At 60.2% G+C, this 21,193-nt stretch overlaps 2 protein-coding genes across 3 annotated transcripts in view; one reads left to right on the plus strand and one right to left on the minus strand.

Moving 5' to 3' along the window:
• The window catches only part of Ccnq (cyclin Q), a 40,375-nt gene extending 25,998 nt beyond the window's left edge, over positions 1-14,377 (minus strand). The window contains exon 1 of the mRNA XM_063246571.1: positions 14,039-14,377. The gene's annotated coding sequence lies outside the window, so the exon portion shown is untranslated. The remainder of the gene's footprint in view (positions 1-14,038) is intronic.
• Dusp9 (dual specificity phosphatase 9) lies at positions 12,774-21,121 on the plus strand. 2 transcript variants are annotated; one of them, XM_063246561.1, is made up of 4 exons: positions 12,774-13,360; positions 18,059-18,457; positions 19,393-19,857; positions 20,024-21,121. In XM_063246561.1, the coding sequence occupies exons 2-4, from the start codon at positions 18,085-18,087 to the stop codon at positions 20,332-20,334; spliced, it is 1,149 nt and encodes a 382-aa protein (XP_063102631.1). In that variant the 5' UTR covers positions 12,774-13,360; positions 18,059-18,084; the 3' UTR covers positions 20,335-21,121. The 2 variants fall into 2 exon arrangements, with proteins under 2 accessions (XP_063102631.1, XP_063102632.1); XM_063246562.1 differs by lacking the exon at positions 12,774-13,360 and adding an exon at positions 15,116-17,753.
• Positions 21,122-21,193: the final 72 nt, after the last annotated feature.

A 21,193-nucleotide genomic window follows, 5' to 3' on the forward strand; every position in this document is an offset into this window, starting at 1 on the left:
TTTTAGAGAGTAGGACTTGTAAGATAGGGTCTCTCTACATAGTCTAAGCTGGCCTTAAACTCACTGTGTTGCCCAGGATGGTCCGGAGCTCACAGTGATCTTTCTACCTCAGCCTCCTGAGTGCTGGGACTGCAAGCATGAGCCATCACACCTGGCCAGTAACAGCCCTTTTGAAAGGAGTTTCTCAGAAGGTGCTGCCCAGACTTCCATTTGATGGAAAGGGACAGAAGTGGCTTCTGCATCCCAAAGTCATGGGCCCAGCTCAAAACTGAGGCCTCTCTCCAGAGGAGACTGGGGAGCAGCCAGCAGCCACTCTGTCCAGGGAACCTGAAAAAGCAGTGACTGACAGGCCTAAGGTGGGGACACAGAGCAGGATGGGATATCCCAAGCCAAGCAGCCACGTGCTCGTTCCGTGATAAAATCGGGTGTACTAGTGTGCACACACTGTTCTATTGAAAACTCCATAATGTGACAAAGTCAAAAAGACCAAAGGGATCCCCCAAATGAAAGGGACGAGACAGGGTATAACCAGAGTTCTCAGAGGACTGCAGGCAAGAAGGTGAGCTGGTGCCTCTGCTGGGACCACCCGGGACACCTGGAAGCCACTGGCAGGGGACCAAAGCCCCACAACCCTGGCGACAGCCTCTTGTCCACATGTAGGCTGTGTGCATGCCAACCTGGTCTCCCAGAGGCCAGAAAGTAGGCAGAGGGCTCGAGGGCCGGGCTGGCTTTCCCGGGGTGCATCCGTCCCCTAGCCACCAAATAGGCAAGGAAAATTTCTTCCACCTTAGAATTCCAGCCAGAAAATGGGACAAGAACAGCAGATTCCAAACCCCCTGGGAAGCCTGGACTGTGGATCTGGACGCTGGATGAAGTCACCAGGAGCCCTGGAAGGGAGACGCTATCATGGCCTTTCACCCACCAGGCCTGAGGGGACACTGGAAGACACATGGCGCCACCTCTGGGGCCAGGCAACATTAAGTGACAGTTGCGACGTGTGGCGGTGATGTGTACCAGTCCTTCGCTGGCGCTGGAAAAGCCATGTGTCTGCGGGAAGTGATTTAAAGTGCACCAGGGAGAAAACACTGTGCGAGCCTGGAGCAGGAAGAGAAGGGGTGTGGGGAGTGAGACGAGAGCCTTTCCAGAAAACTAAAATCATCCCACAACCAAACGTTCATGTTTTAGAGGGGCGTGGTGGCACACACCTGCCATGTCAGCACTTCGGAGGCTGAGGCAGGAGGATCACTGTGAGTCCAAGGCCAGCCTAGACTATGAAGTAACACTCTGAAAAAAAGCAAGCAAACAAAAAAAGTTCCCAGATCCTTGAGGAAAAGGGGGGAGGGTAAGTCCAAAGGGTGGCTGGGGTGTAGCATAGAGACCCACAGCTGCCTGGCAAGCAGGAGGTTGCAAGTTTGATTCTCAGTACCAATAAATAAAGAAATAGCAGTACTGGCTCTTCCTAGCTAAGCATTCCAAAATAATTCTAAAGAGAAACATCCAAAGTGGGGACGGCTCCGCAGTTAAAAAGGCAAAACGTTCACTTAGGAAATGGACAAAAGGCTAAGGAGACTCTGGGGGTGTGAGGAGCACAGGGCCGGGCGCTCAAGGACCCAAGGCAAGAAGTGGTGTGGGGACACTGGTCTGTCCCCCCCGCGCTGGCAGGACAGGAAATGGGAGGCCGCAGTGGGGAACAGTTTGCCTGTTTCTTGGAAAAAGATGCATGGATGCAGCCACAATGCCCCAGCTGCCAAAGCGCCAGGTCTAGCCCCAGCACATCTCTGAAGAGGGAGGCCACGGGCCTTTGTGCTGAGGGACAGTGGCCTGCTCAGGTCGCTGCATCGGCTGTATGAATCACCACAAGTGCCCAAACTGCAGGAGCACATGGCGAGCACCCACGTGGGCCAGCGGGATGCCCAGGCTGGGCGGCTGGGGGATCCCAGGCCCCATCGCTGGTCCCCACTAAATTCCAAAGAGCGCGTCGGTGAAATTCTGCAGGCCCAGACAGGAGGGGAACGAATGGAACCCAGGCAAGTGGTCCAACCTGATCCTGGGGACTTCATAAACCGCCTTTCAGTTTTGTTGTGTTTGACCTTTTCCACAATGAACTGCTTTTTCTCAGATAGCCGTGGCCAGAGGAGTTGGTGAAGGGTCACTGAGAGACTGCAGCCCAGAGCAGCAGATAGCAGAAGCCAGGCGACACAGGGAGGGACTGCTCAAGATCGCGCCAAATCCTGCAGGCTCCCCAGAGCCCGACCAGCACTTGTGAAATTTAGGTCTGAAACTTCACCCAAGTGAGCCATTAAAACAGGAAGCGCAAAGGACCGCTGAGCTGCATACTGAGGGCTGCGACATCAGAGGGTCAGGAGCCCCAATCCTGCCTGCACCCAGCTGGCTGGGTCCGAAGCCACCTAAAAGGGACTAGTGTGTGCCCAGAGCATCCAATCTTTTTTTTTTTTTTTTTTTTTTTTTGTCTTTTTGAGATGGGGTCTCGCTATGCCGGTCAGGCTGGCCTTGACCTCAGTTTGTAGCCCAGGCTGGTCTCAAACTGTCAAAGATCCTCCTGCCTCAGCCTCCCAGTTCTGGGATTACAGGCCTTCCCCACCACACCTGGCTCAAACATTTTAGAAGCACATTCGCACCCAGAGGAGAGTACAGTGCTGATTAGCCAGCAGCAGGCCAGGGGACAATCATTAACTCCTGGGAAAACAAAATGCCGTGCCCAGGAAAAGTCACCACGTGCACATGGCTCTCCTGTGCCCAGCCGTGCGCATGACGTGGTCACATAATTTCCAAAGAGGGGACAGGAGGGGAAGGACAGCGGAGCCCTTTCCTGTAGAGAAAGCCCTCAAGGGGCTTCCAGGTGGGGCCACCAGAGCCACCTGCTCCACACGCTGCTCTTTCCCCTCTGTCCCTGAGGGCGCAGGACCACTGACTGACCCCCTCCCCCACCCATGCCCTCCTGATGGCCTGTCCTTGCTCCCTTCTGCGGCCGGTCCCTCAAGGGAGGTACCTCCACTGTTGTATGCATGGCCCCCTCTGTCACAGGGACACCTTATACCTCAGATGTCAAGCTCCACGACGGAGGGCTCAGCCATCTCACACCGAGTCAAGGAGATGCTGCTCTCAGAAATGGGGTGCCTGTGTGTGTGACCCATGGTGGGGACAATGGGTTAAGTGGTGATGCCTAGGAGATCTGTCCACATCCCAGAGCCTGTGAATGGGACAGTGAGGAAAAGTGTCTTTGCAGACACAGATGGGCAACAAGTTGTAGCCCAACCCAGGCCACTCAGTTGTTAGCAGGACCTTGCCTTGGAGCGGAGAGCGCTGGGCTGGAGCGTGGTGCGAGGGCCTGGGGTCTGCCTGATGCTGCGGGAGAGAGAGGGCCACCAGGAGCAGCAGGAAACTGGTGTTTCTGCTACTTTTGGCAACACTGGCCTTGTGACCCCAGGATGACAGAGGAGGAGAGCAGGAAGTGTGGTCCCAGACTGTCGAGCCACCGCTCGGTCCCACCCAGTGGCCGCTGGCCAAAAATCGGGGACCCATCCAGCACCCAGCCATCGGGAGCCACACCTGGGACTTGGTTCAAGCCTTACCAGGGCCACAGGAAAGGACATCTGGGGACACAGACAGTGGCATCCTCCAGCCCCTGGCCTGCCATCAGCCAGACTTCTGGGTGACTTTCCCTGCCCCCTCTTCTCCGCCCTGGCCAGAAGGGGCTGGGAAGGAGTGGGACAGGGAGGGAAGGCCAAGGCCAAGAGGGACCAAAAGCGCACTGGCGACAAGGGACCAGAGCAGGGCCACAGTGAGGGGGCTGGCAGATGGGCCCAGGACACCCTTCAGCTGCCCGGGCACTGCCAGTCAGGGTCACCATAGGCTGGCAAGTTAGGGAGCCACCGCCACCATGTGGGCCCCAAGAGGAAGCCGGCAGGGTCCTCTGTGTGCATACTGGCATGGCAAGACACACCCTTGCTTTGGAGCCACGCTGGGCGTGGGGTGACACAAGGAAAGCTCCTGCTCTGTGCAGGATGGGGGAGCAGAGGGGACCCTGCAGGCCCCGCAATGGGCATTGTCACCGAGGCAGAGCAGGTGTGTGACCTCTCCTTCCTACTGTCCCGCTTGCCCGTGGCATACCAGTCATCCAAAACCAAAGAGGAGCCGGGCGTGATGGCTCACGCCTGTAACCCCAGCACTCTGGAGGCTGAGGCAGGAGGATCCTTGCAAATTCGAGACCAGTCTGGGCTACAAAGTGAGCCCAAGGCCAGCCTGAACTGCACAGCGAGACCCTGCCTCAAAAAGAAAAAACAAAGGACAGAACCACATGGGGACGCATACTTAGCCTAACTAGCATACAAAGCAGATGTGAAAGAAACACCCTAAGCAAAAGCTAACTACATGTACCTGGTTTCAAGCTCAACTATGAACTACTGATGTTTTTTAAAGTTATATTTTTGGGGCTGGAGACAGCTCAGTGGCATAAGCGCCTGCCTGGCAAGCGCAAGGTCATATGTTCAATCCCCGGTACCAAAATAAAATGAAACAAAGTTATTTTTTCCAGCTGTGGTGGCACATGCCTATAATCACAGTCCTTGGGAAGCTGAGGCAAGAGGATCTCCTCAAGTCTGAGGCCAGCCTGGGCTACACAGTGACTTCAAGGCCATAGAAAGACCTTGTCTCAAAACACGAAAAAAAGCGCTTCATTGGCGACCTCTTCACAAAGTTACCAATACCTTTTCCTTCCTTTTCCCGAGTCTGGGTCTAAATAGCCCAAGAAAGCAGAACCACCTCCTCTGAATCAAGTTCCCTTTCCTTGCGGTGCCTCCAGGCCCAGACATACAAGAACTATAAACAGTAACAATAATACTAATCTGTATCAAAAGCAGAATAACTGGGTTTCAACAACTTAGCATGACAGAAGCTCATTCCACCCCAAGGACACGGTGGTCCTACGGCGGTGTGTACCACACATCAAAGCTGCAAACTACGGGAGGCAGGACGGGATAACACCAAAAGGAAGCTGCGTGTGATGACAGTTACCTGCCACGCCAGCTCTCTGGGAGGCTGAGGCAGGAGGATTGCAAGTTCAAGTGCAGTCTGGCAGCTTAGCAAGGCCCTGTCTCAAAAATAAGAATAAAAAATAAAAAGGGCTGGTGTGGTGGGAAGCGGGGTGCTGGGCATGGAGGGCCCACCTGAGGACTGTTGCCAACAGCATAAAAGGAGAATTGGGAGGCTGGTGCTCTTGGTCCTCCTGGAGGAGCCTGTCACGCTGGCTTCCTGCTGTGACCTCAGCTGGTCTCGTCACTGTCACCGGAGGAGCTCGGGACCGCGTGGTCACTGAGGACTGAGGATGGCCGTGGTACTTTTTAGGGAGCGCTGGTCCTTACATTAACCCTCGCCTCCTGGCTCCAGTGCAGATCCCTCAACCTACTGGCACAGCTCCTTTACCCCACTGGCACAGACCTCCTGGCTTTCACTGCTGACCTTTGGGCCTTCCCAGCGCAGAGCTGTGAAACACACTTGCATGAGACGTTGTCTGGGCTCTCGGCCTCTACCTGGACTCATGCAGGACACTGCCGTGGGGTCTAGGCCCTCGGCTGGATTCTCTGGGTCTCTAGTGTGTGGCCAGATCTCCCACAATCTTCTGCACTTGACTCTTTGGGTGAATATTATAAAGTAATCCTATAAATTATATGCCCTGTATTAAAACTTTTCCCTTATAAACCCTAACCACAGCAGCTGGGGGTGTGGCTCTATGCAAAGGCCCTGGGTTCCACCTCTAGTTCTGAAAAATAAATCCACAAATGTACTGGAGTCTTCAACATGCCTCTCAACACTTGATAAAATAACTAGACAGGAAATCCGATGGACCCCATCTCATTCGAAAGCACTGAAATCAGACAGAGTAGGCTGCATCCACGACAGAGCCCAGCAAGAACCAGTCACAGGGAGGTCCCCGTTCACGGGGAGACCCATGGGCCACAGAGCAGATCTGAGAGCTAGCACAGCGCAGCACAGGCAAAGCTGAGACCGACAATCCACAGCACAGAAACTGACACATCTGCTTCACAGGCGTCCTTTCTAGCCCTGGATTGAACCCAGGACCTTCACACTGAGCTCCAACCCCAGCCCTTTTCAACTCTGTTTTGAGGTGGGCTCTCCCTAAGTCTGCAAGTTGCCCAGGCTGGCCGCAAACTCGCAGTCCTCCTGCCTCAGCCTCCTAGAGTACTGGGATTACAAGACGCTGCCGCTGGGGCCAGCTCCTGGCACTATTTTAGAATGAGAAAGCATTTAAAAAATAGTAAAGCTCTGGGTTGGTTTGTTAGAAAAGCAACAACTTCCAGGTGTAGTGGCGCATGCCTGTAATCCTAGAGCTCTGGAGGCTGAGACAGGAGCATCGCCATGAGTTGGAGGCCAACCTGGGCTACATGGCAACATCCTGTCTCAAAACAACAACAAAAAGAACTGCAACAACAAAATGCCACACCTCAGACAGCTTCAAACAACTCACATCTGTTTCTTCCCAATTTTGGAGGTCGGAAGCCCACGATACAAGTACTGGCAGGGCTGGGCTGCTGGAGGAACAACATCCCACTGGTTCGTGGCCCGCCGTGGGCTTCCAGGTGTGCACACCCCCTCCTCCTCCATCCTGTAAGCTCCCTGTCCTCTCTCTGCCCCACCCCCTACTAAGGACAGTGGCGACAATGGGGCCTTCACAATGGGTCTCCAGACCTGGCCACTACCCCCCATTCTCAGAGACAGCCCCATCACCACAGCCAGCCCCTCATGCACAAATGTGGGTCTGTCCCCATCGCCTGAGCACCCCATCCCTCTCTGAGGCTGCTACGCTTGCCTCCTTCCTCCCTGACAACCATAGACACAAGTCTCGATTTCCTCAGTAACCAAGCCCTGCGGCCAACTGACTGGTCACAACCTGTGAAAGAGGTGTGCCACTGACAAGATGTCACACAGCCCATCCTTCCCGTTGCTGGTCCTCCTCTCCTTCTGCAGCACCTGTGGGCCAGCCGGATGACACTGAGGAGGTCCACGGTGACACCCCCGGGCCTGAACTGCCACCAGCCCGAGGGCCACTTGGTTGGCAGGTGAGCCCTGGGCCAGGAGAAGGGTTGGGTCTGAGGCTCCCTGGGCATCTCCAGAGTGAACGGTGTGCAGTTGGAGGGGCTGTGACCCCACGGCGCCTCACAGCCCCCATTGGTAGCAAGGCGGGGAGCAGAACTGAGGCCCCAGAACCCTGGGTTCAGGCAGGGCCCTGCATGCGGGAGCCAGAATTTGCAGCCTCACCAGGAGGGACCAGGCTGGAGGATGCGGTGCCCACCACACTGTGACATGTGGCAGCAGCCACAGGAGCCAACTGGCCCAGCACCAGGCACACTGCAGTGACACAGGCGGTCATTGTAGGTGGAATCCCCCTTGTGCCAGGGCTTCAAGGCAAAAAGTGAGGGAGGTTGGGCCGGGCAGAGGGGACAGGTGCCACCTCGTGCCTGATCCCCAATAAGTAAGGTTGGGCTCACGGGACGCACGGCAGGGCAGGCAGAGGCTGTCCACAGGACAGCACAAGAGACGGGTGGGGGGCAGGGGGCAGGGGAAGGGTTGTGTGAAGCCACTAGTGGCTCCCAAAATGTGCATCCACCTGGAGCCTCCAAATTGACCTTTAGAATAAGGACATGAGGCGTCTAGGGACATTCTGGCCACGGCAAGCAGAGTGAGGCTGAAGGAGGTAGGGGCAAGTGGCTGCGGTGGGCAGGACAGATCAGGGCTTGAGGTGGACTTCGCGCTTAAGGCTCAAGGCCGCAGGACTGCTGAGGAGCCCACAGGGAGGAGTCGCCAAGCACCTGACTTGGACAATTGGCTGGCTTGGGGTGGGGTGGGGGCTGGGCACACGGTCATCCAGGGACTAGAGGACAGCTAGGGTGTGGACAGGGACTGGGGTACACTGCAAACACCCGAACCCAGCAATAGGAGGGTGTGACACTACATCCGATATGTCATGGGGATTTCAGGTGGCAATGATGAGCTACAAGTGGGCCACTCAGAGACACTAATGTCACATTTGTCACCCAGGAGAGGAGCAGAAGGCATGGAATGTGGAGGAGATTGGGCACACATGGCCAGTGGTAGGGAAAGAGAGCCAGGCGCATGGCTGGCCAGCACAGAGGGGAAGGGCGTGTCCCGGAAGCAGCGGCCCTCGGCCAGGGCACGAGGACCAGGCCAGGCACTGGAGAGGACCCATTGAGCAAGTGGGCAGACACGTTCACACAGTGCCGCAAACATGCATGGTGGCAGGAGGCAGCAGGGGCACGCAGTGATGCTGGCACAGGCAATGATGAAGTCCCCAACCCCGGAGCCCAGACACTAGGTGACCAGAGGGACAACAGCCACTGCTGGGGAGCCATGATGCAGCTCACAAAGCGCAAGTCCGGTCCAGTCCACTCGCCTCTGCCAACCTCCTGCCCTTCCCAGATCAGAGCCACCAGTGATGGTGGGGACAGGGTGGCACAGAGCGGGAAGGCCCAGGAGTGGTCCAGAGCCAGCAGGCAGAGGGCTCTATGTGGGAGGCACTGAAGGGTATCAGGGTGGGACCCCAAGACACTCAGGGGACCTTTGAGAGCAGCTTGGCAAGAAATGGAAGACATCTTCCAGTCACCTCCTTTCCCAATAGCCCACAGCCAGATGGGACTGTCACCAAGAGACAAGCATGCAAGGCTTACCTCTGGCCCGTGGTAGCTTTGAGAAGCCTTGAGGGGGGTATAGACAGGGTTGGGGACCTGGTCTAGGGCTTTAGTGGCGAGGGACACAGGAGGCCCCACATCCCTCCTCCCACAAACACAAAGCCAGCATCAAGAGAACCTCGGTGGGCTGGGGACCTCCAGGCTGGTGACCAGAGACAACTAGTGCCGAGCCACACTGTGAGGACACAACAGGATCTTCTGGGCTCAGCAGAGAGCTTCTGGTGGGTGACAGACTCCTCCCTGAACCCTGGGCCTCTGCTGTAGCCTGGCTGGACTCTGTGAGGTTCTGACCGGGGCCAGGCCACCAGGGAAGGACACAGCACAAGCAGGCACAGGTGGTGATCCACCGCCAGAGCTGGCAAATCCGAGGGCTCGAAGGTCCCCAGCATGTGACTTCCGTGTGTGCAAGGGTGGTCGTGTCATGCTCCTGGAGAAACAGCCAAGGCTCCTGGGACACCTCCCCCCACCCGGTTGCACTGCCTTGAGGAACCCCCCCTCAGAACCTCCCTCCTCTCTGGGGCACAGAGAACAGCTTCAAGGGTCCCATCCTGTGTTGGCTAAAACAGTTGTTTCCACTCTCCAGGTGGTGACAGCTGAGTAGCCTGAGACTGACTTAGCAAATCTCCATGGCCTGAGTGAATGACCAGAGGACAGAGTGGACCTTAGTCCTGGGTGGGGACCTTGGCTGTCCCCTTTCTCCACTTGCCTCCTTGCAGGTGTGACTGGGCCCTCAGGTCTTGACGTCACTATGTCCCCCACCCCGCCCAGGAGCCGGCCCAGAGTGGGCAGGTCACAGCGTGGCATGTCTGCACTCTACCCTTGGGAGGCCAAGCATTTGGATGTGGGGAGCAGGTGCTTAGGAGTAATCACCACTCCCTAAATTTAGGTGGGCAAAATCCCCAGAGTGAGCAGAAATTTCCAGGCTCTCCGCAGCAGGGTGGGATGGCAAGGAGGGCCTTTGGTGACACAGGTGACACAGGAATAGACCAGGGTTCCCCTGGCCCGGAGACAGCAGGGCCCCCAAGGGTACCTGCAGCCTTCCTGCCGGCCACTGGCTCAGCCAGCTCTGGCCCCCTTCCCGAAGGTGACCTGGGCCACTGCATGCTCAGGGTGACCCACCTTGGCCAGGAGCCTGGCCAGCCTACAGGTCAGCCTTCCTTGGGGACAGGGCAACAAGAAAGGGTAATGGAGGGGGCCCAGCCAGGAGCCCCCTCCCCACCCCCGCAGCCATCTGAGCCAGAGAGCAAGGTAGCCGGGCTCGCCACGGCTGCCACCTTGCAGACCATCTGCTTTCCCGTGATGAGCTGCTGGCCTAGCTAGGCATGTTCCTGGCGGGGGCTGGTGTAGGGAGGACATGCAGAGATGTGGCCTGAAAGACTGGCTGGCCACTCATCAGGCCTTCCTCCTGGACCAGGCACAGCAAGAGGTCTGCCACAGGAGAACTGGACATTTGTGAGCCCTCGACCGCCCCTATACCATGCCCAGCAGCTCCCCCTCTCAGGCCCTAGTCAGCCCTGATTTCCCACAGAAAAGCCAGAAAGCCATTGGCCGCTCTGTCCTCCCCACCTTCCTTCATGTTCCTTTGCCTGTCCAGCCAATGGGCGTGGGCAGTGCAGTCCCACTGAAAGCATTATATCATCCAGAATGTGGATCCGGACACCTCGAGGCTCCTCAGGACGGCGGAGCGGGAGCCCAAGGCTGGCCGGAGGGGCCGGATAACCAAGTCACTGAACCTGAACCTGAGCCGCCCAGAATGGGGTGGTAATGACTCCCGAGGTCCTGGCCCCCAGAAATCAATCGCCGCACAGGCTGGCTCTCCTGCCACCTGCCTCTCTCCCTCCTCTCCCCTGGCATCCCACCGGCCCCTGCCTGGTGCTGGCCCCCCTGGGGCTTGGCTTCCAGCTAGCCTGCTTTTGACCTGACTGCAAGAGCAGCTTGGGAGCTGCCAGCAGGCCAGGCCGTTTTATTTAGTATCCCAGCAGCGCCCTTGGGAGCTGCCAGTGTGGCTAGGGTGCTTACAGGTAGGCTTTGGGGGTGCCCTTGAGTGCGCCCATCACATGAGCAGTCGGCTTCAGCTGCAGCTACTGCTTCCTGCTTGACTCTACAGCTGTCCAGAAACAAAGCCCCAGGTGGCCAGCAGCGCCCCAGCTGTGGACAGGAAGCCCAAGGACTGTGCCCAGGGCACCGAGAGAGTACAGTGAGTCAGGCAGAGGGCAAATGTATCACTCGAGGACAACTCCTAGGGTACCAGCAGCTCTCAGTGCTGCCCAGCATGGGGATCCTATGCTCCTTTGCCATGCCTGTTCCCAAAGACGTCCTCGGCCAAAAGGCTGTGTCGGGTGTCAGGGATGAGCGTGATTCTGGTGATACTGGCAAGGCCCACCCCCCTACCCATGCACTTTGCTCCCTGCAGGGCGTTTGGTGAGCCCCCAGGTTTCAGGGAGACATAGGGGGCTTTTGGAAGGAAACAAGGTGGCCTTGGGGCTCCAGGTGGAAGGGCCATGCCATAGACTCAAGAGCAGAGACAGGGAGAGGTCGAGGGCCAGACTTATCAGCCGCCTCACCCTGAGACTGCTGTCCACAGCAGACAGGATCACAGGACCTGCTTCAGATGTGGAACCCAGCTGTACCCCCGATGGAGTCGACAACAGCAAATTACACACAAGTTTCCTTCGAGAAGGTTCTACATCTACCCCAACAGGGCTCAGCCTGGGCATGATGAGGCCTGCTTCCCCGCATCTCCCAAGCACACAGGCCGCACACCTGAAATGGAGTCTTGAAGTCACCCCACCAGGCACCTTCTCCAGGGCCCCACAGGGCACCCAGGCCACACATGGGACTACATGCATCCTCTGCCAGCCCCATGGTATTGTCCCTGCATGGTCACATGTCCACAGACAAAAAGGAATGGCCCTGTGTTGCGAGGTACAGTTCTTATCCTGTGTCTGCATCTCAAGAAAGGTCCCATAACTTTAAAGTGACAATGCAGACTGTCAATAGCACGTGCATCCCTGGCTTGCACAGGGGATGAGCCCAGGGCGGGCCTCACTATGCGGGTGGGAAGGTCCAGGCTCTGGAGCATGCAGTGTTTGTGAGCTCCTTGGAGAGGGGCTGAACTCGTGCTGAAGGTGTGAAGATGGACAGGGGCTGGGCATGGTGATGCTCGCCTGTCATCCCAGCCCTCTGGAAGCTGAGGCAGGAGAATCAAAACAAGTTTGAGGTCAGCCTGGACTACGAAGTGAGTTCAAAGCCAGCCTGCGCTACATGGTGAGACCTTGTCTCAAATTGAATACAAAATAAAGAAAGAAAAGGGGAAGAAGGCAATGCGGGTCCAAGGGTGGGCTGGGCACACCAAGCCAGTGGTGGCCACACTGTGGCCTGGCTTGCACATCATGGCCTAGAACTGCAGCAAAGCCAGGGAGATCCTCTGAGATCATGGGGTCTCTCCAGGTGCACAGGCCAGGAAGCTGAGGGTCAGGGATGGAACAGGACTTGGCACCAAACAAAGCTGCCGCAGTCCTCTTTTCTCCAGGGCTAATGACTCAGGGGAATTAGCTGCCACAGACACGGCCAGGCCTCCCTCTGCTACTCCCTCTCCATCGTTGGCGTGCCAGCCCTGCCCAGCCTCTCCCTGGGCAGAGAAGCCAGCTGGGGACACCCCACTCCAGCCACCACTGCCTGGGAGAGAGTGTGCCTCCCTCTAGCATGGCAGGTTCCCTAGGTCCCCACTGCCACCCCCCTCCATTATGGCTGTGGCTCAAGACCTCTGAACGCACTCATCCGGAGGCCAATGCATCCCCCTGCATCAGAGCCGCTGCCACAGGTACCCCCCCCCCGGAATAGCATGTCCTCAGACTTCCGGAGAGGTGAGAGGGGGGTGTCTGTGACCTCTGGCTGGAGTAGGGGGAGCAGCTAGACCCTGGTGCCTGCACCCCAATCCCCGCTGACTCCAAGCCCCTCCCACAGTGTCCTGGCTCCACCCCTTCCAGGCACTGGAGCTCCCACGCTATTCCTAATAGCTAAAATCCGACTCGGGACAATGCGACTGTACAAGGGGGCGGCAGCACCCAGACAGCTACACCCCCTCCATCATGGGAGCGGGAGGCCGCCCGGGAGGCCAAGCTGTCCCCGGTCTTGGCCTCTGCTGCAAGCAGGGGTTTCGAAGGGGGTTAGCTCAGGCCCAGCCTAGGTCGAGGTCCCCCACCCCACTCCGAGACAACGCCACCCGCCCAGGGCTGGGTGCGCCAGGAGGCAGCGGCCGAGGCTGGCAGGTGGGAGGCAGGCGGGTAGGGTAGGGGCGCGCGAGGCGGAGGGAGACGCCGGCCAGGCCTCGGCCCCTCCCCGCGCGCCGCCGGCGACACTGCCCCTCCTGGGCAGGGGGCGGAGAAGACCGAGACGGGAGGGGAGGAGGAGGCGGCGGCGGCGGCGGCGGCGGAGGCGGGATTTGGAGTTTCCCTCGGCAGCGGCGGCGGCGGCGGCCCCTAGGCTCCAGGCGAGGCCGCTGCCTGGGGCTCTGCTGTCATTTGGCGGTGGCAGTGGCGCTGCCTGCCGCCCGAGCTTCGGGAACTTCCCGGCCGCCAAGCTCGGAGCCGGGGCGGGAGCTGAGCCCGGCGGAGGTGAGCTGAGCACGCGGCGCCCCGGGCCCCACCCCACCCCCACCCGGCCTGGCCGCCCCGAAACGTGCGATCCTCCGCCCTGCATCCCCAAGTGCTGCCAGCGCACACCCGTGGGGCCGAAGCGCGCGCCCTCACAAGACCAATTGGGCCCCACCGCCTGGACTCCCCACACCCTGCCGCGCATCTCCGAGCCGCGGCCACTTCCACCAGCGGCAGGCTCGCGGGCGGGCAAGCCACGCACCGGGTCGCCAGAGTGCACATCCCTCACCACTGTCCCCAACTCACACTGACGCCCATTCTGGCCCCAGCCACGCCCCAGGACACGCCCAGGCGCGCACACGCCTGCCAGCCCTATGATCTCTGCGCTGACAGGGCTCCTCTCGCGTGCCCCCACCAGCTCAAACTCTCCATCTGCCCATTAGCAGACGCCTGCCCACGACCCAGTCAGAGACACTGCAGCCCCTCCAGGAGCCAAGTCCCCACACAAACCCACACCCCAGTGGCTGACACTCCCCACTCGCTGGCAGGCAGCTCCAGCAGCCCCGCACGCACTCCTACACCCCAACATGAGCACACCTGCTCCATCGCAGGCGCCCAGCCTCCCGCCCCACCCCCTCGCGAGTAGCCTTGGACACCCCCCCCCCGCGTCGCCAGGCCCTCCCACCACTCCCCCTGCACCTGGCACGCGGGCTGTGAGGCTGCAGCGTCGTCCGGTGGCATCCCCGCTAAGCACCTTTAGCCATCCTTCACGGCAGCTTCCCAGCCTGGGGCCAGCCAAGTGCCTCCCTAAACAGCTCCTGAGCCTCCCGGGGACTGGGGTGACCTCTTCCCTAAGCCATAAAGGAAGCACTTGAGGCCCAAGGTATGGCACTTAGATGTGGGCTCAAGGGACTGCCTTGGGGGGGGAAGCACAGAGAGAGGCAGGCAGTGAAATGCAGCAGGCCCAGCTGGGGTCGCAGAGGTGCCCACTGCTGGGCACGCATGCAGCGGGCTGGTTCCGAGAGGGCTAGAGCCCGCGTGCACCGTTTGTGTCCCCATCTCCGAGTAGGGGTGCGCGCACGTGTGCTCCTGCGTGTCTGGGAGGAGAGAGTGACGGCAGGAGGGAAAAGCAGGAGCTGCACTGTCCCGGGCTCCCAGGGCAGCAATTGCTTTTATTAATTCCTGCCTTCTTTGTTAACTAGCATTTCTTCCTTGAGCGCCGCGAGGGTCGGGCACAGGGCCTGCACTGGGGGATGGGGTCAGCATATGCACGGCCCTGCCTTGGAGGAACTGCCAGTCCCGCGAGGACCCCGACCGAGAAAAGCAGAGTGCCATCCTCAGTGGAAGTGGATTTGGTGGAAAAAGACACTGGATTTGGCAGGAACGCTGTCGCTGGGAGTTGCGCTCCTAGCCATGTGACCGGGCGAGCCGTGACAGCCACTTGGCCTGGCGGGAACGGTGCGGGGGGGGGGGGGTGCTCCCGAGCGGCACAGGGTCCACCAAGCGCACGGAGCGCGCAGGACCGCTAAGCTGCGGAGGCGTCCGGACGGAGGCTTCCAGGGGGCAGAAGCCAGGGCGTCCGGCAGGCACAGCGGTGGGCGCAGCGCCCACCCTGCGGTGAGCCGAGAGCACGCCTGGCTCCACCCGCCGGAGGGGGCCAGGCGAGGCCGGGGTGCTTGGCCGCTTGCCCGGGGAGTGGCCAGGAGGCGGGGCCAGAGCGCCAGCGGGACGCCGCGGGGGACCCGGGTGGGGGGGGGCAGGCAGGGGTCTGGGTGGAGGCGGGCTTGGCGGCACTCGGGCCTGCAGTGCGGAGGTGGCAACAGGTTCCCATTTGTCCTGTTGCTGGTGCTGCGGGCACCAGCAACAGAGCAGTGACTTTGGAGACTGACTGCCCCTCACCCCTCACTCCTGAAGGCGTTGTCGCACGAGGTGGGAGGGCCACCAGCCAAGGGGACCATACAGGAGCTGGGAGACACAGGGCCGCTGGTGTCTGGGCCTCCCTTTGCTTCCCCACTGCGGAGCTGGCCTCCAACCCCAGCCACATCCCCAGCCCAGATCCAGGCTTCTCTTTCCGGAAGCCCTCTCCAGAGAGCAGAGTGGGGCAGAGGCACCAGACCCGAACACAGTACCTCCACAGTAGGGTGGGTGGGACGGCCTCTCCAGCTTCTCACCCGACACACTACTCTGCCTCTCCCATCCTCAGTGACTGCCCACCCCCAAAGTCCCACCCACAGCCACAGCCATCAGGTGGGGTGCCCATGGCCAGGTGGCAGCTACGCTGGGCGAGCCTGAGAGCTAGAAGGCAGAGGCTCTTCCAGGAGCATGCCAAGAAAGGGCCCTGGCTGGGTAGGGGCCTGGAGAAAGAGCTCGACCAGAAAGGCAGGACAGGGAGAAGGCACCACTCAGGCCAGCCCTCGCATGCAGGCATTAGGACCATCTTACAGGCCAAAAGCGAACCTTGGGCCTTTGGCTTAGGAGGCAGGGAGGAGGTGACCGAAGGCCAAAGAGGTGGCCTGACTCTGTCATGGCGTCTTCCCTTGGCTTCACTGCAGGTGTCTTGGGTAGCTGCACGCTTCCGGACGTGCAGACGGCCAACAGCCATCCTAGGCACTGGACTTGCAGTGGCTTGGCATTTTTCCACCCCTGGAAGGATGTCCTGTGGCGGCCGTCAGTGTTCATACATGTGCTTGCGTTCACTGAATCCTCAGGGGACATTCGCAGAAGTGGCTGAGGGGGCAGGTTTTCCGTCTAGCTCTTGGTGCACACTGCCAGCTTCATTTCCAGAAAGGCCCCCCCAGATGAGAACCCAACAGCAAAACACAACGGTGACATGCCGGTCTCCAGCAAGCCACCAAAACACTAGGCGGCCACGCTTGGAGCATGTTCACTACGGTTTAATAAGCGGGAAGTGTTACCTTGTTGTTGTTACCTAGTTTTCAATTTTATTAGTGGTTTGGGGTCCATGGTGATTCCGCTCCCAGCGGGGAGCCGCTACATGCACAGAACCATCTTCACTCTCCTCCCCCTCCTCCCCCTCCGTCTTGGGGTCTGGGTTGGATTTCCTGCAAACATGTTTGACGCCATCACATTCCTTCCTTCATGCAGCGTGTACTCTTCTTAAATCCCTGAGCCTTTATCTGCAGGGTCTTAACCTTCTGATTTTTTTGTATGAGCTTTATCTTATCCGACCTATGTTTTCTTTCAACACTGTTATTTGCTTTTGTTGGGCTTTGGGCAGAAAAAGGACTCATGGCCAGATGGGGTTTCTAGAAGCCTCCTCTCACCCCTCCTTTCATTGTCCCACTGAGCACTTATCACCCCCGTATCTCACTTGGTGTCTTGGCTTATTGTCCATCTGCCCTGCTGGACTGGAAGTGCCAGATAAGCAGAGACCCTGTAGTGTCTTGCCTGTCCATCACTTGTGTCCAGGGAAAGCATGAAAGCCACCAGCCCCTGTTGAATGTGTGATGTCACATAGGACAGGGCACGGAGGAGGGTGGATTGAGGCACTCAGGCTGTGACAGCAACTGGCCTGGGGATTCGAGCCCAGAGCCAGTACAGGGGGCAGCAGGGGTTGCCTGGGTGGAGAGGGCCAGGGCCAGAGGGAAGCAGGACGTGGTGGAGTAGAGTGTGATAGAATGGGGTGTCCGGGTTGGGGTGGGGTGCTCAGAGCCCCTGGGTCCCTCAGCCTGGTCTGTGCACACAGAGCAGGGCTCACGCCGGGTGCCCGGGTGCCCTGTGCCAGCTTTGGGCAAAGATCTGGGCCCTGAGGCAGCAGGTTTCCAGTCCGCCCTTCCTCCTCTACTCCTCGATTTCAGGGCCATTTCAGAGGTATCCAGCAGTGCCTAAGCTGAGGCCATTATGTAGATGCGGCCGCCAAGGTCCAGGCAGGGACTTAGGCTGGGCGGGGATGGCTGAGTGACTTGCTGGAAGTCACTTATGGGGCAGGGGCCCTCAGCCTTAGTGTCCCCTGTCCCCTCCCCCCTCCACTGACCAAGCCGGTGCCTGCCAGAGTAGCTGCAACTGGTCCCTTGCTGGGCCCCCAACCTGCCCTTGGCCTCTGCCCTGATCCCATCCCGCCCTGGCGAAGCTGCGGCTCAGCCCGCCACTCTGAGGGCCCACCCGACCCTCTGGCTCGCGCCGCCGTTGGCTGGCCGGCCCCGAGCCCGCCCGCCGCCCCGCCCCGGCCCGCCCCCCGGGGCTGCTACTCCTGTCCGACCGGGCGCTCTGGGGTGCAAACTGGGTCGCGGTGCAGGACGCGTCGCCTCAGGCTCCGCTTCCACGTGTGAGCCTGCCGCGCAGCCCCGCGCCACTCCGGCCCTCTGGGACTTCCTCCGGTACCCGCGCCTTGCCGTCGCAGTAGCCGTGGCCAGAAGGTCCACGGGCGGCCGTCTGCCACCGAATCGCGCGCCAGGTCTCTCTCCCTTTGTGCTCGGGGGACGGGAGGGGGGTTGGAGCCAGGTCAGCCCCGAGGGGCATCGCCCAGGCCCTGCCTGAGCGCCCCTCTTGTCCTGCATGCCCGAGTTCTGACGCTCACACTCAAGGAGCAACTGCCGGGAGACTGCGCTGCTCTGCACCCGGCCGCAGTGCGAGCTGCGCCCCGTGCTCGCTCGGGCGCTTTTCTTGGGGTGCCCCGCTGGGTGTCCTCCTCGTGGGCGGCGCGCGGCGCGGGAACCCTGGGCTTGCCTCACGCGCGTCGCGCTCCCCGTCTCCCCACAGTGCCCGGTGCCCCGCGAAGTGCGCCCATGGAGGGTCTGGGCCGCTCCTGCCTGTGGCTGCGCCACGAGCTGGCGCCCCCGCGCCCGCGCCTGCTGCTCCTGGACTGTCGCAGCCGGGAGCTGTACGAGGCGGCGCGCATCGGCGGGGCGCTGAGCGTGGCGCTGCCCACGCTGCTGCTGCGCCGCCTGCGGAGGGGGAGCCTGTCGGTGCGCTCGCTGCTGCCCGGTCCGCCGCTGCAGCCGCCGCCGCCCGCGCCCGTGCTGCTGTACGACCAGGGTGGCGGCAGGCGCCGGCGCGGGGACACCGAGGCCGAGACCGAGGAGTGGGAGGCCGACTCGGTGCTGGGCACCCTGCTGCAGAAGCTGCGCGAAGAAGGCTACCTGGCCTACTATCTCCAGGGTAAGTGGAGGCACACACAGGTGGGAGCAGGGCCCTCCGGGGGTGCATGATCGGCTGACCCAGGGCACCCCAACTTTCTATGGCTAAAGTGGGAGGGGGAGCCTCCCTCCTGGACTGCAAACCAGGCTGCTTTGAGAGGAGGGAGCTGCAGTGTGACCTTGGGCATGCACTTTACCCCTAATCCCCAGAGCCTGGCTGGCCTGTTCACAGGATGCTCAAGAACCAAGTGGCACTGTGCACAGGCGGCTGAGGCAGGAGGATCCCAGCGAGTTTGAGGGCAGCTTGGACTACACACGTGGGGCAGGGAGTTGGGCCAGTAGCAGGAGATCAGGCTGTCCAAGAAGGACTGCTGGACAAGCCATGCAGGACAAGGGGCGGAGAGGAGGGCGGGGTGCAGGACAGGCGGGCTGCCATGGGCCTATCAGCTCCTGTCCTCAGAGGCTAAGCGCGGGCTCCAGAGCCAGCCGTCGCCATGTTCCACTCTGTTGATCACCAGAAAAGTGCCTTGGGGCTGCACTGGGGACAGAGAAACATAGAAAGTGTCAGGTATACAGGCCCCCCCAGCCCCAGCCCTGTCCTGAAGACTGGAACTATCACACTGTCTCCTATGCCGCCTCATGGTGGCTCAGGCAGCGAACTCACACCTGACTGTCCCTTCTTGAGCTGACCACACATGTCTGCGACCACACAGCCTTCACCCCCACCCCCACTCAAGCCTTGGGGCTCCGAGGCCTCTCGGGGCCCCTCCACCCAGCCCAGTGACTCAGGCGTCCAGCAGCTGCAGCAGGCACTGAACCCACACTTCCCGGTGTCCATGCAGCTGCCAGCTTCGAGCTCTTCCTCTGGGGACCTTCACAGACCTCCATGGTACCCCCCCCACCCCCTGCTGCTAGTACACAGCCGGAGGTGGTCAATGGCACTCTCTTTCCGTGCAGGCGGCTTCAGCAGGTTCCAGGCTGAGTGTCCCCACCTGTGTGAGACCAGCGTCAGCAGCCTCAGCAACCGGGCAGGCGCAAGTCTGGCGCCAGTGCCCAGCCCCATGCCTGTAGTGGGGCTAGGTGGCCTGTACCTGGCCTCTGAGTGCTCCGATGCTGAGGCCGAGGCTGACCGCGACTCCATGAGCTGTGGCCTGGATTCCGAGAGCACCACGCCCCCGCCTGTGGGGCCGATGCCCTCTTTCCCAGTCCAGATCCTGCCCAACCTCTACTTGGGCTGTGCCCGAGATTCGGCCAACCTGGAGAGTCTGGCCAAACTGGGCATCCGCTACATCCTCAATGTCACCCCTAACCTCCCGAACCTCTTCGAGAAGAATGGTGACTTCCACTACAAGCAGATCCCCATCTCGGACCACTGGAGTCAGAACTTGTCCCAGTTCTTTCCGGAGGCCATCACATTCATTGGTGAGTCCATGCCCCCTCACTGCCACCCCCGACCTGGCCTTACCCCCTTCCCTGATGGCGTGTGGGGGAGGGTAGGCCGAGGGCTACCTGGCCCTCGAGGACTGCCCATTTCCCTCCACCTGGCATGGCTGTGCCCAGGTTACAGACCCCGTCCTGCCCTGTCTAGATGAGGCCTTGTCGCAGAACTGCGGGGTGCTCGTCCACTGCCTGGCAGGGGTCAGCCGCTCTGTCACTGTCACCGTGGCCTACCTCATGCAGAAGCTCCACCTGTCCCTCAACGATGCCTATGACCTGGTGAAGAGGAAGAAGTGGAGCATCTCCCCCAACTTCAACTTCATGGGGCAGCTGCTGGACTTCGAGCGCAGCCTGCGCCTGCAGGAGCAGCGCACGCAGGGCCAGGACTCTGCCACCTCCGACCCCCCTTCCTTCTTTACCACTCCCACCAGTGATGGGGTTTTCGAGCTGGATGCCACATAAGGCCCCAAGGGGCCGAGGGCTGCCCCTGCCCCCCTGCCCCGTGATGCTCAGTCACCTTCAGGGGCAGGGGCAGGGGAGGCACAGCCACAGGGGGCTGGAGGGAGGGAGAGCTCAATACCTCAGAAGGGTGGCACAGTACAGCCACTCCACCCACTTGGGACAGCCATGGGAATCCCATGAAATGTGCCTAGGGGCCAGCCGGGCCCACTGGCCTGTCCCCCATGCTCCAGCACCTGCCTTTTCTGCGACTGTTACTTTCCTCTTGGGGGGTTCCCTAACCAAGGGACCATTCTGGGTGACTGTCTATGCCACCTCCTCCTCTCCAGGGACCTGCTCCCAGACCTTTCCCAGTCCCCAGTGGCCACTTATAGGGAGGGGCGATCACTCCCACCAGTGTAGACCCTCCCTGCCTGTATGACCCGGGCTCGGACCTTCCGATGAATACCAGACCCTTTCTGGGTGGCTTCCGGCTGGAAGCCATCTGACACCCTGTCTGTCCTCCTCCCCAAGAAGTTTTAGGGGGCCCCTGGAGCCCTTTGGGACAGCCCCAGGGAGATGGGTCTCTGGCAAGGGCAGGGAGGACAAAGGATGAAAGTCGTGGTGGGTTTCAGGGGTGGGGAAGGGGCTGAGCTGCAGACACGTGGGTCATGCACCGAAGACACGCCTGGCCTGGGGCTGCCAGTCCCTTGTCACCTCTGAACTTAGGCGAGGGCTGCGCTTGTTTTTGTAATCCACATTATGATTGCTTTCTTTAATCATTCCTCCTGAATAAACAGTTTATTTAAGATACCAGAGCACGGCCGGTTGCTTCCCGAGCACCTTGGGGAGTCGGGGTGGGACCAGTGTGGTTGGCGAAGTG

The sequence above is a fragment of the Cavia porcellus genome, unplaced genomic scaffold (genome assembly GCF_034190915.1).
Source record: "Cavia porcellus strain 051 isolate PalLab524CR breed Dunkin Hartley unplaced genomic scaffold, mCavPor4.1 scaffold_3, whole genome shotgun sequence".
NCBI classification, from domain to species: Eukaryota; Metazoa; Chordata; class Mammalia; order Rodentia; family Caviidae; genus Cavia; species Cavia porcellus.

What these genes read in the sequence shown, in the direction of transcription:
- Dusp9 (XM_063246561.1), top strand. Translation starts at nt 18,085, where the DNA reads ATGGAGGGTCTGGGCCGCTCCTGCCTGTGGCTGCGCCACGAGCTGGCG. An exon ending in CCTGGCCTACTATCTCCAGG is followed by an intron (nt 18,458 to 19,392) that starts GTAAGTGGAGGC and finishes CTTTCCGTGCAG; the next exon opens with GCGGCTTCAGCAGGTTCCAG. An exon ending in GGAGGCCATCACATTCATTG is followed by an intron (nt 19,858 to 20,023) that starts GTGAGTCCATGC and finishes TGCCCTGTCTAG; the next exon opens with ATGAGGCCTTGTCGCAGAAC.